This window comes from Rutilus rutilus (assembly GCF_951802725.1).
Source record: "Rutilus rutilus genome assembly, chromosome: 17".
In the NCBI taxonomy this organism is placed as follows: Eukaryota; Metazoa; Chordata; class Actinopteri; order Cypriniformes; family Leuciscidae; genus Rutilus; species Rutilus rutilus.
The window spans coordinates 26,013,995-26,028,828 of NC_140230.1; the positions used below are offsets into that span (position 1 = coordinate 26,013,995).

General features: G+C 35.7%; 1 protein-coding gene across 1 annotated transcript; it reads right to left on the reverse strand.

Annotated features, from left to right (window-relative positions):
- Positions 1 to 783: 783 nt before the first annotated feature.
- Positions 784 to 14,493, reverse strand: serinc2l (serine incorporator 2, like). The gene is made up of 10 exons (XM_084435338.1): positions 14,326 to 14,493; positions 10,789 to 10,950; positions 10,516 to 10,703; positions 10,316 to 10,395; positions 9,440 to 9,577; positions 9,152 to 9,321; positions 5,161 to 5,251; positions 4,562 to 4,712; positions 3,144 to 3,353; positions 784 to 2,844 (listed from the first exon to the last, which is right to left on the reverse strand). Exons 1-10 carry the CDS (start codon positions 14,362 to 14,364, stop codon positions 2,706 to 2,708), a joined length of 1,368 nt encoding a protein of 455 aa, XP_084291464.1. The 5' UTR covers positions 14,365 to 14,493; the 3' UTR covers positions 784 to 2,705.
- Between the last annotated feature and the right edge of the window lie 341 nt (positions 14,494 to 14,834).

Genomic DNA, 14,834 nt, shown 5'->3' on the forward strand with positions numbered 1-14,834 from the left:
GGAGATATTTTCTTTAAAAGAAATAGCTTTTTAAGGACTACAACAAACGGCTGATAGGGACTACACGACATTCCTCCCTGGTTAGTGACATCACTAATCCTAAAACTTACATAAACCCCTCCCCACGGGAACGCGATTTATAGATTATCATGACAGAATATGCTAATCAATGACAAGATAACTATAGCTACCTAAATTCATCAACTAACCATTCAGAAATGTCCTGTCTACATGTCGTCACTTCTTCTAGAGTCTCTCCATTATTGTCTGACTCCGGTTTGAACATAAAAGGCTACAAGTTTTTGAAATTTTCAGTGCATGTCTGTGTGAGGTAATCGAAGCTGCTAAGGACACAAGCTGTTGAAGCTCCGCCTTCTGTGCCGGGAGCAGCAGCTCATTTGCATTTAAAGGGACAGACACAAAAACAGTGAGTTTTTGCTCACTCAAAAAGTGACAATTTGAACATGCTATATAAAAATATCTATTGGGTATTTTGAGCTAAAACTTCACATACACACTCTGGGGACATCAGAGACTTATTTTACATCTTGTGAAAAGGGCATCTAGCAAATACTATAATAATGAACACTTATGTGGTGGGGCCTGTAGGGAAAACATATTTGTTTATTTATTATTTCATATTATTTATATATCTGTTGAGCCCTGAACAAACTTCAGTCAATAATCTGACAAATTCCACATCCAAAAATCATGACTTCTAATTGTGATAGTAAATTATCAGTCAGATCAATACAGTTACAAGATTCGACTCTGGCAAACCAACCCATCATATGAGTTTATTGAAATATATACAGCATACACACTAATCAAACAACACCAGATCACTGAAATAGTACATTCACAGAAACAACTGAAAGGGCAATATTGTATGAAAATGAAATGTTATAAAACAGCAAAGGCACTTCTCCACAGGTCTGAAATAAACCTGGTCGCTTTTGATAAGACGGGTAATCGCTGAAGGCACATGAAGAATTACTAATCTTGTATGTTGCTCCTAATAATAGACTACAGATGAACCATCATGCTTGTGTTAAACTGTTACTTTGGAAAAAGGTCAAATATACTTTATATATACACAGTACATACTTCACAATCAGTTTCTTCCAATGTCACAAGCATAGCACGAGCAATACCGAATGAGTTGAGGCAGACACACCTACAATACTTAGTTAGGAAATTTCTTATTTTGCTTTCATAACACACGTATTAAAAATTTGTAACTAAATTTAAACCATTTTTGTCCACAAAATCTTATATAATTTAACTCCAGCATGTGCTTACAAGAAAAAATAACAACAAAAATAAGTATTTTAGTCATAAAAAAAGGAAAAAAAAAGTGTAGTGTCACAGGCGGAAAGCTTAAATCAATTTTCGGCATTAACATCTACCCATTAAATACATCAATTATTAACATATTAACCAGCCCTGAACTGTTCATTTATATGTAAGTGCTATTTAATTTTTTTCCCACACTAAATTACCTATTGCCACACTAAAGTACATTTCACTTAAGCAATCTGCCAAACGACAAGCTAGATATGCTAACATGAGGGTCTGATGGGTTGGCAGCACCATATTATATTAATTTGGATCAGTGATCTATATTACAGCACAGCCTGTAGTTCATGGAAGTGCTGAAGACCCTGGTCAGCGTGTGTGACGTCACTGTGGAGTATGGTGTAGTGAGCTGTACTGGGGAAGGGTGTGTCATATTGGGCTTATCTCCTGGATGCACACGTTTTAGGGGCTCTACAGAGGACCTGGAGTGAAAACAATCCCCTGTTCAAGCCCCCCAGTGCACGTGGGTTCCCCCACGGTCCTCTCTCCCAGTTACTTGAGAAAAAAACGCGCTAAATCAGAGTGAAATTGTATATTACAGAGAGTCTATTGTACAATGCATTGAAGAAGACCCTGATGTTGAAATGCTATCACTGTAAAAAAGGTTTCCTCTTCAGGTAGAGTAGGTTTCTAGCAGCAGTATTATGCATATTATTATTCGTGGCTGACCACTACATCTTTAGGATAGTTATTGAGTTTATTTGTTGCACTGGAAATGTGTGGCGTCAGATTTGAGTAGCATACACCTGTTAAACTGACGAGTAGTGCCGTTTCCTTAATGCAATACAAAATAAACTAGCACTTTATAAAACACACTTATAGCAATATTGTGTTTGAAATGACTGCGAAATAACGCTTAAGGGTCATGAGAAGTGAATGATTGAGGGTATCGACAACATAGTAGAAGCAACAAAATTTATATAACCCATTTCCTTCATGCATCCATCATGTGTGGGGACAAAAACTGGTGTGCATCAGGTGTCAAGTCTCAATGAAAGTACTGAGAAGCACCCAAAGTCAGATAGGAAATCTAATGATGAATGGCAACTTTCTGAACAGCAGTAATCCTCATGTGTCGTGTCAAGTTACTGAAGTGTCATTTTTGTACCTTTTTTTTTTTTTTTTTTTTTTTAATACGTCACGGAATCAAATACTTTTGTTTTTGTCCATGCAATTTCATAAAGTTGTAAGTACCTATTAGCCTTATGATACTAGTCACGAACAGTCCGTTTCAGATTTGAATTGCTTTCAATCATGCTATTTAACGATTTTTGGGATTGTAATATTTCGAACACAACACAAACACAGACAGTTTGAAGGGGTGAGTGAGTCTCACCCACTCAAGCTCAGTTGAAGTCTCGATTGGAGAATATGAGAGGAGCCACAAGCGTCCACAGGTAGAGCCCCAGACTCAGCCAGCTGGAGGAGATCTTCACCCACACTGCAGGCATAGTGCTCTGCATGACCTGAGTGGTTATATCAGGTCTAAAGATGGATGTAAGGGAAAGGCAGAAAAAAAAAAAACAGTAATTAGACCTGAGCCAATTTATGATGCAGTTCTGTTCCATTCATTGTAACTGCATGAAATAATGTCTAGTACATCTTTCAAAGTTTCTCCTTTTGTGTTCCACCAAAGACCAAAGGTATAGGATGACACGATGAGTAAATATCGACAATTTCCATTTTATATTCTCTCTCTCTCTCTATTATATATATATATATATATATATATAAAAAAAGATGAACTCACTCCAGAATCAAAAAGTTAAAGAACGAACACTTACTTGTACCAGTTAGTGAGAGTCATCATGATGTAGAGGGAGGCCAGAAAGAGGTGGAAGTGGAAAAAGGAGTAGTTGTATGTGACGCCTTCCTCTTCGTTATCCACAACACGCCGCAGACCGTCTTCACCCATCTCCTCTCCTCCCACAGAGCCCTTTCCCTCCTCTGTCTGCATCAGCCTGTTCACCTGAGCGTTACTGGATGAACGAATGCTGAAAAGAGAACATACACATGGACAATAGCATGATAATGATCTTCACCTCCCTCAAATTAATATTTATTTGATAAGCTAGATTGGGGGGAAATAATTTTTTTCTGATCTGGTGAAATATAAAAATATAAAAAACATTTATGCCACAGTGTTATACTTTTGAAATAAATTAATCCTTTTCAAATAAATGCTGTTCTTTTGAACTTTCTATTCATAAATGAATCCGGAATTTGTTTTTAATATGGTTTCTAAAAAAATTGTTTTTAGCAGCACAACTCTTTTCATCATGGAGAATAAGAAGAAATGTTACCATAGCACCAAATCAGCATATTAAAATGATTTCTGAAGGATTATGTGACATAATCAGTAATCTTAAAATATAATAAAATGGAGAACAATTATTCAAAATATTAATATCTTACAATATACATTTTTTACTGTGATCAAATAAATGCAGCCTTGACGAGCAAAAACAATACCTATTTAAAAAACAAATTACCAATACCAACCCCAAACTTTTGAACGATAGTGTATATATTACAGCCACTCAAAATTCTGAACTAAAATAAACAGAAATCTGTGTTTGAACTGTTTCTGAAAAACCTACATAATTGTTGATACAAACTGAAAAATATTTAAGATTCTGCACCATTTCTAGTCACTACTCAAACAACAGATTTATGACACTGAAAATGTTGAAGGTTAAAGTTACCATCTAACTAACTTTTTTTATTTTTATTTTTTATTTGCCAAGGCAAATTTTTTACTCACATGTTCATTATGAACCTTGCCTACAGGTGTCCACGACTGACACCACTGATCAATCAATCCATCGTGCAAGAAAAAATATATATATTCCGAGACACTCACACGGTTAAACTAAAAAGCCTTTAATACGCTGGGGCCGGGCTAATTCATTAAAACATTAAAAAGGATGATCAACGCGTTTTGGCAACAAAGAAAATCCAATTCAAGATTCTTAAACTATTAGCAATTAGTGAATCATCAAAACAGCTGGCTAACCCATCTCCGGTTCAGTTAATTATAATGTCAAATTGTAGTGTACAATAAATCCGCATGGAAAACACCAGTTAACTACAGAAGCTGATGTAGAAATGCATTTTAATAACAAATACTAACAGTAAAGAAGAGCTCAGTGAAATACGCAAAAATGTAAATCATGTTCACTTTTTTTTTTGCTTAATTTACCTGGCATAAAAGGTGCAGAAGAGGAAGATAACCAATCCCACAATGCCTTGAGCATCCCACCACTGCACCATCCCAGGGGAGCTTGTGGGCATTGCCTCAGTTGTGTTGATATTGGACACCAGGCTGAGCAAACTAGGGTTACATTCACGATCTATGGGTCGAGTCAGAAAAATGAAAGGTTTAAAAGTGAACATACTAAACCATAATACAATTTAATTACGGCAATTAATCACATACTTCACTACTAAACACTGTGATTAAACACTACACCCATAGTGGTCAGCTAATCACATTTTGTAATGCTTATTTGGATTGCTAATAGGTATATTTACTAGATCATAATATGCATACTACTAGACCATAACAGAATGTAGGTAAAGAGGGCTAAATTCATAATCTGGATTCTAACGGGTAATTTGGCTTTATTCGGAAAGGACGCTATAAAGGTTGAGCATCTGATTATGACACCACAAAACTCACCAAAAAAAGCATCAACCTGAGTAGGTTCATAATGAAAGCGCGTAAAATGAGAAGAGGGACCAAAGTCAGATATTTTTTCCCAGAACATATTTTTTTTTAGATTTTCTTGCGTGACTTACTAGGATTGTTGGTCATGGCGGACCAGGTGACATACATAGTGTACAGGGTAATAATAGAGGACTGAAGCAGACCAGACTGAGGTGAGGCATCCTGCAAACACGTGCAAAAATAAAGAAACATATTTAGTTAAGTACACATCAGATTTAGTAAACACCAGTGAAGCTTGTATGAAATTACAGAATCTAAACTGCAGATTTTCACAGTGAAGAGAGCTTGTCTGTTGTGGCAGGCCAGCATTGATATTCTGAATGCAAAGAAGGGAACAAAGAAGTTTCCTTTAAAAGACAAAAGCTGGAGGCTAATGCAAACAGTAGATGACCTTCAGTACAACGGAGAGACTGTTTCCTTATGCACATTATAAATCAGCATTCATGTCAGGATTTGTGTACTGAGGCAAGATTTTACATATTTCGAACAGCTAGTTAAAGCGGTTTTGTCATTTCCTGTATGTTGCTTCACATTCAAGGTCTTAATGCTGCTTAATATCGTAAAGGGGATGTCTAATGCTATCTCATGCATTCTGACTTGTTCACACTGTTAAAGAGTTGGATTCTCATGCTAAACATGGCAAAAGTTTAAACAAATAAGTTGGACGTATGACGGAGTATTTCTGTGCCAAAGACACTCCTAAAGGATTCGTATAAATTTTGGAACATTTTTCCGAGTATGGCCCTGTATGACGTCATAAAGGGTGGAATTCCTTGTATGGGCACTTCTCCTGGAAGAGCACGTGATACACATCAACCAGAGCAAGAGCAAGAGCAACGCCCATCAACCTGCTTAGATCGGGTTACGGATGCCGCCGGCGGCGCTGTCATTTTGTTTTTAAACCATGAAATCAACAATGTCACCAAAGAAGTGTTTTTTTGGTTGTGAGGGAAAAATAACCTTGTTCAGATTCCCAAATAACCCAGCATTAGGGAACAGTGGATGCAGTTCGTTTTTCTGTGGCAGCAACGGAGTTGTGCAAGTGTGTTTGTTTGTTCCCAGAATTTCGGTGACAGATGTTTTATAGACAAGGCCCAGTTTGACACTTGATTTGCAGATTGCTTGAAACTGAAAGATGGAGCGGTCCCAGCGCTAAAATATCCCGGTCATGAGTCGGAATTGCAGGCAGTAAGTAACAATGTAAACAACACAAACGTATAGTGAATCAAAAGTTATCCAGCCAGGGATAATGCGATGATGTATTGTGCATGACTCTTAAGCTCCACCCACGGCATGTCTCCAGGAGCTCGGCTGTTTTTGGAAAGAATCGGTACAGCTGTAACTGTCTTTTATAAATCTGGTAAAACTAAAGACTCTTCGGAGATATGAGGGATGTAATACTACTCTATAGGTCCTCAAGATTAACATGAGATTGGCAGAAACTGTGAGTTATGTCAACTTTAATATGTTTTCTTGGCCTTGGTTTTTAAATTTGAGGGAAACATCACAGAACGCTTGTTGCGAAATGGACCTCATGAAAATAATCCCAGAAGGGGCTCTTTGGTTGGGTCTCAAACATAAAAAATAAAAATAAAATAAAAACTTTTAGTACAAAATGTTAAAAAGACTGTTGTTTTGGCAAGTCATTTACCAAAAGTACACACTGATTTCACCATACAGCCTTCCTTATGCTGGGTTCAGACTATACGATTTTGGAACAATCCGTTTGACGTAACGTTAGGATGTTGTGGTGATTCGTAAAAGACAATGGCCGTAGAGACGAAAGAACCGATCGTTTCATTGTGGAAGAAGTTGGCATGAAGTTGACCAATAGGAGCACAGATGCTTTTCCGTATACAGCTTTTAAACATGGTGAAACAAAAGAGAGATGATGGTATTGGTGCTGCGAGGTAGAATCATGCAATGGAGGAAAGGTTTGTGGATCTATGGCAACAATACTCCTGCCTTTATGATGTTTTGAGTGTCTACCACGACCGAGTGAATAAAGATAAATGGCGAACGATAGCGGAGGCTCTACGAAGCGGCACTTCAGCAATTTAAAGCTGCAGTCGGCAAGTCTGGCAGATTGAGGGGACGGGACTTAGCCAAAATTTTGAATGTTTACAACTCGCATGCCTCTCCCCCACTACCACCGAGCACCCTCCCATCTAGTTCGTGCTCGTCAGTGCGTGTGCACCAGATTTTCTGTGAACGCACCCGTCTCTTAAGCATCATTTTCTTTTCCTTGGTTGTTTTGGACCTCTAGCTCTGGTTGTTAACCGAGGAATTGGAAGCTTGTTAGTAGATTTCCTCTCCGCCATCGCGCTTCGTACAATCCAATACACCTGCGAACTTCAGGCGTGTGCATGTGATATTGTAACGTGCGCGAGGAGGGATCAGTGGCGTGTGCACGAACTGTGATTGACAGTCAGATCTCACACAGCCCTGCACTGATTGGACCAGAAGAACCGGGAGCGGTGGATTTTTGCAAAACAAATAACAGGCTCCAGGTGGAGGTAGAAGCTAGGGCTGAACGATATGGACAAAATTTCATATCTCGATTTTCATGCCAGATATCTCGATACAATACGATATGACTACGTAAGTACTAAAAAAACAATACATTTAGAGTTTGTAAAATACACACTGATGTCTATGGAAGAGGTAATAATAATCCTTTCCATTATAATTCGACACGTTTTATTCATCAGATACACATTGTGTAAGTAACTTCAATGTTTACTCTATTCAATTCCCAGTTCACCAGCCACTTACTTTTAAGTATTTCGGGAGAAGTGGATGAATTCACGTGTTGTAAACATAGAGGTTGTAAATCCAACAGATCTTGGATGCGCCCATCGCGCATACAGCTCAACTAACGCGATCGTTATAAAGGTGTTTAAACAACAATATACTTCCACTTGCATGTATTTGACAATCGGAATATCAGATATTTCATGCCATAGCTAACACATTTGTGAATATTCTGAATAAAAAAGGAAAAATGACATAAAAGCAGATCATCATTCATTCAGCGCTGTTGCTGCTGCGGTGTGTCACGTGACAAGCAATGACGCGTCACCATGGAAACGCCGCCCCCCCCTCTCACAATATAGTTCCCACGTCCCTGGTAGTGTGTGTGCGCTGGCTTTAGCGATGCATTCAAGGGCACTCGTAAAACTGATGTTTGTTGTGACTGCCAGAGTTGTATGCAGGGTGAGCGCGGAGAGGGGAAATCTATATCGTCTATATCGTTGCTTTTTTCGATAGTAATATCTTGAAAGTTCATATCTAGATATAGATACGATAACGATATATCGTTCAGCCCTAGTAGAAGCGCAGGTTTTTTTTCTAAAACCGGCTGATTTATGTTGTTCTGTCGGAGCATAGTGTCAGTTTCAGTGAATATGATCAAAAAAAATCTTGCCGACGGCAGCTTTAATGTTTAGCATTAAGATAACATGCCGCTTCAGTAGTTTGTTTACGCTCTTGTTTACGGAAGTTGGTCGTTAGTTCCGCCTTCTCTATGACATCACGCACGTCGATAAAGACGGCAAGCGATGATTGGTTTGGAAGCAACATGTAGTCTGACATGTTTCTTGTCCATGACATGACAAGAATTTAGGAGTCAAAATCGCATATTCTGACACAGTGAATATCGTAACACACTGTAAAAAATTTCTAACCCTCCCAAATCAAAAATTTCAAGTGACCGATAACATCTACATTTTTCAATTGGCCCAAGTGAAATTCTGTAAATTTAATTTTATAATTTACAGAATTTCACTTGGGCCAATTGAAAAATTTAGATGTTATCGGTCACTTGAAATTTTTGATTTGGGAGGGTTAGAAATTTTTTACAGTGCAGGCAAAAAAATGGTGTAGTCTGAACATGGCATTAGAGGGTCTTTCTGACACACTTTTTGTAAAAAAAAAAGTGCCTTGGAATTTGTTTTTTTTATTTGTATGTTTTGACTTTTTTTTTGTAGGGAATTTTGAAGAGCAGAAATGAGACAGAATGAAAAGTACTCTGACATGTGCTATTGTGCTTTAATACTTTACCTGCACTTTTGGCAGAATGGAAACCACAGATATGATGACGCAGAGAATAAGGTTGAAGCTGATAAAGAACTTGTGTTCGGCGCAGTTGTCGGGTTTGGTGTAGTATAGATAAAACAGCACAATCGCAGCAAAGGCAAGGGCGTAATGCAGGATTGTGAAGAACAACAGACCTGTAGACAGGAAATAGTCTCATGTTACTTTCTCGGAAAAGAGTAGATTGGGACACACCGCTTTGCAAGCCTATTGTGATGAACAGGATGTCTTACTGTGTATCTGGTCTCTACGTACCTGAGAACCAACATTTGTTATTGCCCTCCTCAGCATTCCTAACCCACACCTCATTCCAGGAGTGGGCAAAGTCAATTAGGAGGATGAGCTGGATCAGGATGAACAAGAAGGAGCCAACAATACCAAAGTAGAACCAAACTGTAATAAAGAAGAATAAAAGGAAACAGTTGTGCTTGTGGAAATTGCGTACATGTGTCACACCCATGCGTGTAGACAAAAAAAAAAAAAAAACATAACCGACACTGGGATATTTCTCAAAATATTTTCTTTTGTGTTCTGCAGAAGATAGAACGTCATACAGGTTACTCAAATGATGGTGAGTAAATGATGACAGAATTTTCATGTTTGGGTGAATTCTCTCTTTAAACTATTTATAACTAGGCTTAATAAAACATGCTTCTCTGAAGGGCCTGTTGTTTCATACTTAGATTCACAATGAAGCATACTAATGTCAAGATCTTGTTTTGGAAGTTACCCATGATCTCTGAACACAATGTTCTGCATCTTTAATTCCACACCATGAGGATTCTGGCAAGACAGTAACAACGCATTCTCCCTGCTAATGTAATATGCTATGAAAAAATAATAACATCCTATTCTACTTTCAATACCCATCTTTTCCCAGGCATCTCAGAGCATTCAAAACAGTCATTAAAAAGTAATCGACTTTTTCCCAGGAGAAAACCAGGCATTTTCTGCATCCCTTGAAATTGAGCCCTGAGTTTCTGGCTTCCCAAAATAACATTTTCATGTTTTTGCTGCATTTAGAGCTTAACATCATTGTCATGCTGTCATTGCATTTCCCTTCGCGAATATATGAAAATGGAAATTGTTTTATTATGTACTGTTAAAGGAAGAGTTCAACCAAAAATGTACCATCATGAAATGTGCCATCCGGGATGAAAAAGGCTCCGACAGTGATGCCAACTAGGATCAGAAACTTGAAGAACCAGAACCTGTCGACAAAGCATTTAATGATAAAATCAAGCTAATTTAAAATCATGTAGTAAATGTTACAACAAAAAAAAAACAATAGCAGAATAAACGAACGGTCATAAAGCATAAGTCAGACTCACCCGTTCTGAATAGCAGCACGAGGGTCTTTGCTGCTTTTTACACGAATCATGATTGCAGAAAAAAGGAAAAAGAAGCACGCCATAGCAAAGCACATGCGGTAGACTGATTTGTAGCCGAGAATCACGTCACAGTTAACATGGTTGTCGATCCCTGGTATTGTGGTCCCCCCTTGACAAAAGCCAGGAATCTGAAGAGACATTAAAAACAGAGAAAAATCAACACAATGCATTGAAAGCACACGTGAAGTGAATGCGCACTGACGGTGGACCCACCTTGCGGAGCTGCGTCTCCATGCCCGGCAAGATCATGATTACAGACACCAGTGTCCCCAGCAGGAGGAAGAAAGAGAAGACCAGCCGGGTGACGGTGGAGTTGTTGGAAGAAGGACAGCAGCCACAGAGCAGACATGGAGCAGAGCCACACAAACATGAGGCCTGTAACATGGAAGAGCAATTATATCACCAGTTAACATGGGGTAGCATATTGATTAATTGCCACAATTTGCCAGAAATCACAAACAATCTGAGATACAATCTGTGAAAGTTTAATATACAGTGTTCAGTAAAAAGATTTCTAACTAGAAAATAGATCATCTACAGAGTACACATACATTATCAATCTAAAGTTTGTGGTCAGAGAGATTTTTTAAAAACGTTTTTGAAAGTCTCCTAAGGCTGCATTTATAAAAAAAAAAAAAAAAAAACATATAGTAAAAACAGTAATATTTTTAAATATTATTACAAATGTATAATAACTGTTTTCTATTTGAATGTGTTTTTAAAATGTAATTTCTTCCTGTGATGGCAAAGCTGAATTTTCAGCATCATTACTTCAGTGTCACATGATCCTTCAGAAATCATTAAAATGTGATGATTTGGTGCTCAAAAAACATGTCTTATTATTATCAATGTTGAAAACAGTTCTGCTGCTTAATATTTACTGTGATACACATTTTTTTTTTAGGATTCTTTGAACGTTCGAAAGAACCGAAGTTATTGGAAACAGTAATTTATTTAACATTATAAATATCTTCAGTCAATTTTGCTGAATAAAACTACTGACCCCAAACTTTTTGTATCAATATAAATCATTAACATTAATCACAATTGATTATAGTATATCTAACCAATCTATTGTGATGTCGTTTGATTTATTCTGTTTTTGATCAATTTAGCCTACTACTTTTACTTCAAAACAGACTGTAGACTAAAACACTTGTATTTTAAATAGTTTTTAGATATAGAAATAGTTATTTTAGATATAGAAATAGTTAAATAGTTATTGTATTGAATTCATTTACTGGTATACTTGTACAAGTTGCATGATTTATGTTTGTGTCTTTAAAAGTAAAGATACAAGTACACAACCACAAAATAATAATGTGTTATATATACAGTACCAGTCAAAAGTTTGGAAACACTACTATTTTTAATGCTTTTGCAAGAAGTCTCTTATGCTCATCAAGCCTGCATAATAAAATAATGGTTCTCTTTTTTAATATACTTTAAAATGTAATTTATTTTTGTGATGCAAAGCTGAATTTTCATCAGCAAGTACTCCAGTCTTTGGTGTCTTACCATTTCAGAAATCATTCTAATATGATAATTTGATACTCAGTTATTATCAATGATGGAAACAGTTGTGCTGTTTAATATATTTTTTTGGAATACTTTTTTCAGGATTCATTGATGAGTAAAACGTTAACAGCATTTATTCATAAAAACAGCATTTATTCAAAATAAAAACATTTCTAACAATATAAATCGTTACCATCACCTTTTATCAATTTAACACATTCTTGTTGAATTAAAGTACTCATTTCTTAAAAAAAAAATAGTTATTGTTCCCAAACTTTTGAACGGTAGTGTATATTGTTACAAAAGATTTCTATTCTAAATAAATACAGTTCTTTTTAACTTTTTATTCATCAAATAATCCTGAAAAAAGTATCTCAGGTTATAAAAAAATATTAAGCAGCACAACTGTTTCCAACATTGATCATAAATCAGCATATTAGAATGATTTCTAAAGGATCATAAGACACCAAAGACTGGAGTACTTGCTGATGAAAATTCAGCTTTGCATCACAAAAATAAATTACATTTTAAAGTATATTAAAAAAGAGAACCATTATTTTAAATTGTAATAATATTTCAATAATTTTTTGTTGTTTTTTTGTTTTTAACTGCAGGCTTGATGAGCATAAGAGACTTCTTTCAAAAGCATTAAAAATAGTAGTGTTTCCAAACTTTTGACTGGTACTGTGGTACTGTGGTACTGTATATATATATATATATATATATATATATATATATTAATTAAATTTCAACGTCTGTTTGAATGATTTTTAAATTATTTTTGAGCCTGAATAATTCCTTTAGTGAATCAGCTGCAAAAACAATTCACACAGCATGTGAAAATAAACATCAAATACAACAAATTAATTATCCCCATGAAAGTATAAAAGAGTGAAGGATTTTATAAAATGAATGCATGTTTTGACTGTTGTAAACTTCATGACATTCATGAATATATATATATAACATATAATATATAAAAATGACCAGAGAAGGAAGGATTGGTTGACTCTATTGAGGGAGGAAACAGTCAGAAAATCATTGCTAAAGACTTTGACCTTCATAAATCCAGTCATGCGTATTGCATAAAAGTTAAATTAAGGAAATGCAACACATGACTGTTACTCAGACTGTAACTCCCCAGCAAAATTATTACAAAAAACATTATTGCCACTCATTTCAATATTTCTCAAAAACTACATGTAGACTGAACTAGAAGACTGTATTGAGGACAGATCAGAAAACGTGTCTTACTGCCACAAATATTAAATGTCAAGTGAAAACAATGCTTTTCCCAAACATAAGTAACCCATCCTAACTATCCTATAATATTAAGTGTTGGGAATATTGTTTGGCTGTACTTAGAATAGATTTGGCTGTCATGCAGTGTGTTTTGTACCAACAAGTAACTTAGTAGAATCAATGTCAGTGAAATAATCCTTTATTAACCTGATCCTAAAACCAGCAGATGAAAGCAGTTCAGTCAATTATTAAAATAAATCTCACTAGCGTCTATCTATAGGTCATAATTCATCTACTTTCCCCCCCAATTGTCACTAATAATGTTCCAATAATGTTGGAAATTCAATGTGTACAGATATTTTATGTTAGTACTTTATGCATGTAGCCTATATACGAGATTTTCTAGCATATTCTATCAGATCTCTTTTATTTAATAGCACATTTCAGCTTCAAGTCCTTTCTTTCAGCTATAAGGTACACAGATCAGAGCCTCATTTTTATAATTGAACTGAATTGAATTACAAATTAATTCTTAATGTGTAAGTTTCAATTCTTTGAAAATGGGCGTTGAACATGACTAGTAAGTTACTGGTGAACCCAATTTGTTATTCTGACAACCTGTATAACCTGAACTACTAAGAGCAAATCATATAAAATAAACCCCATCGAAACTACAAGAAGAATAAATCTGACCGAATGGTTCATTTAATCACCCATTGTTATTTTGTTATGAAGACATGTGGGACTTGATATAAAAGATCTCAATGCAAATATGAACACACTTCCGTGTTATTGTTTTTCAGCGAAAAGCTCTCCGAAATTACACATTTTCCATTAACGTTACGTACATTTTTTTTATCAATACGTTTTCTTAGTTATATTAGTCAGTATTTTCTGTTCAGACAACGATTTAGCGACGCTGTTATGTCAAGTGGCAGCTCAGTTAGCTAGCTAACAGTTAAAACGTGGAAAATTAAACAGAATACTTACACAGCTCGCAAGAGAGCACAACGCCATACAGGCTCCCATTTTGTATTAAAAAATAAACAACTCCAAACCGTCGGAACTCAGAAGATGAATTGACAGTCAATTACAATGAGGTGTTTCTCTTATTTGGTTAAATGATTCTGGTATTTGAAGCTAGCTATCGTAACTGGCATTTGACAACTTATGATATTTCATAATAAAAGTTCCTTTTTTAATATACATTATTAAAATTGTGAATCTTAAGTGCTTAAGTAGTTTGATGATACATAATTCCAGGTTTTTAAATAATAAAAACATCGAAGATTTTTGTAAATTACTACATTTATATGTTCTCCCATAAACTCGGTTTTATTTTTATATAAATGTATGCTTCATTGTAGTGTTCATTTTTTTATGTAGTGCTTTGTTTATTGTATTTTAAACGATGTATATATTATGATTGTATTTTACATTGTTTATATATTAATTACATATGCATACTAGTAAGGTATCTTTATATTAACTTTAAAATT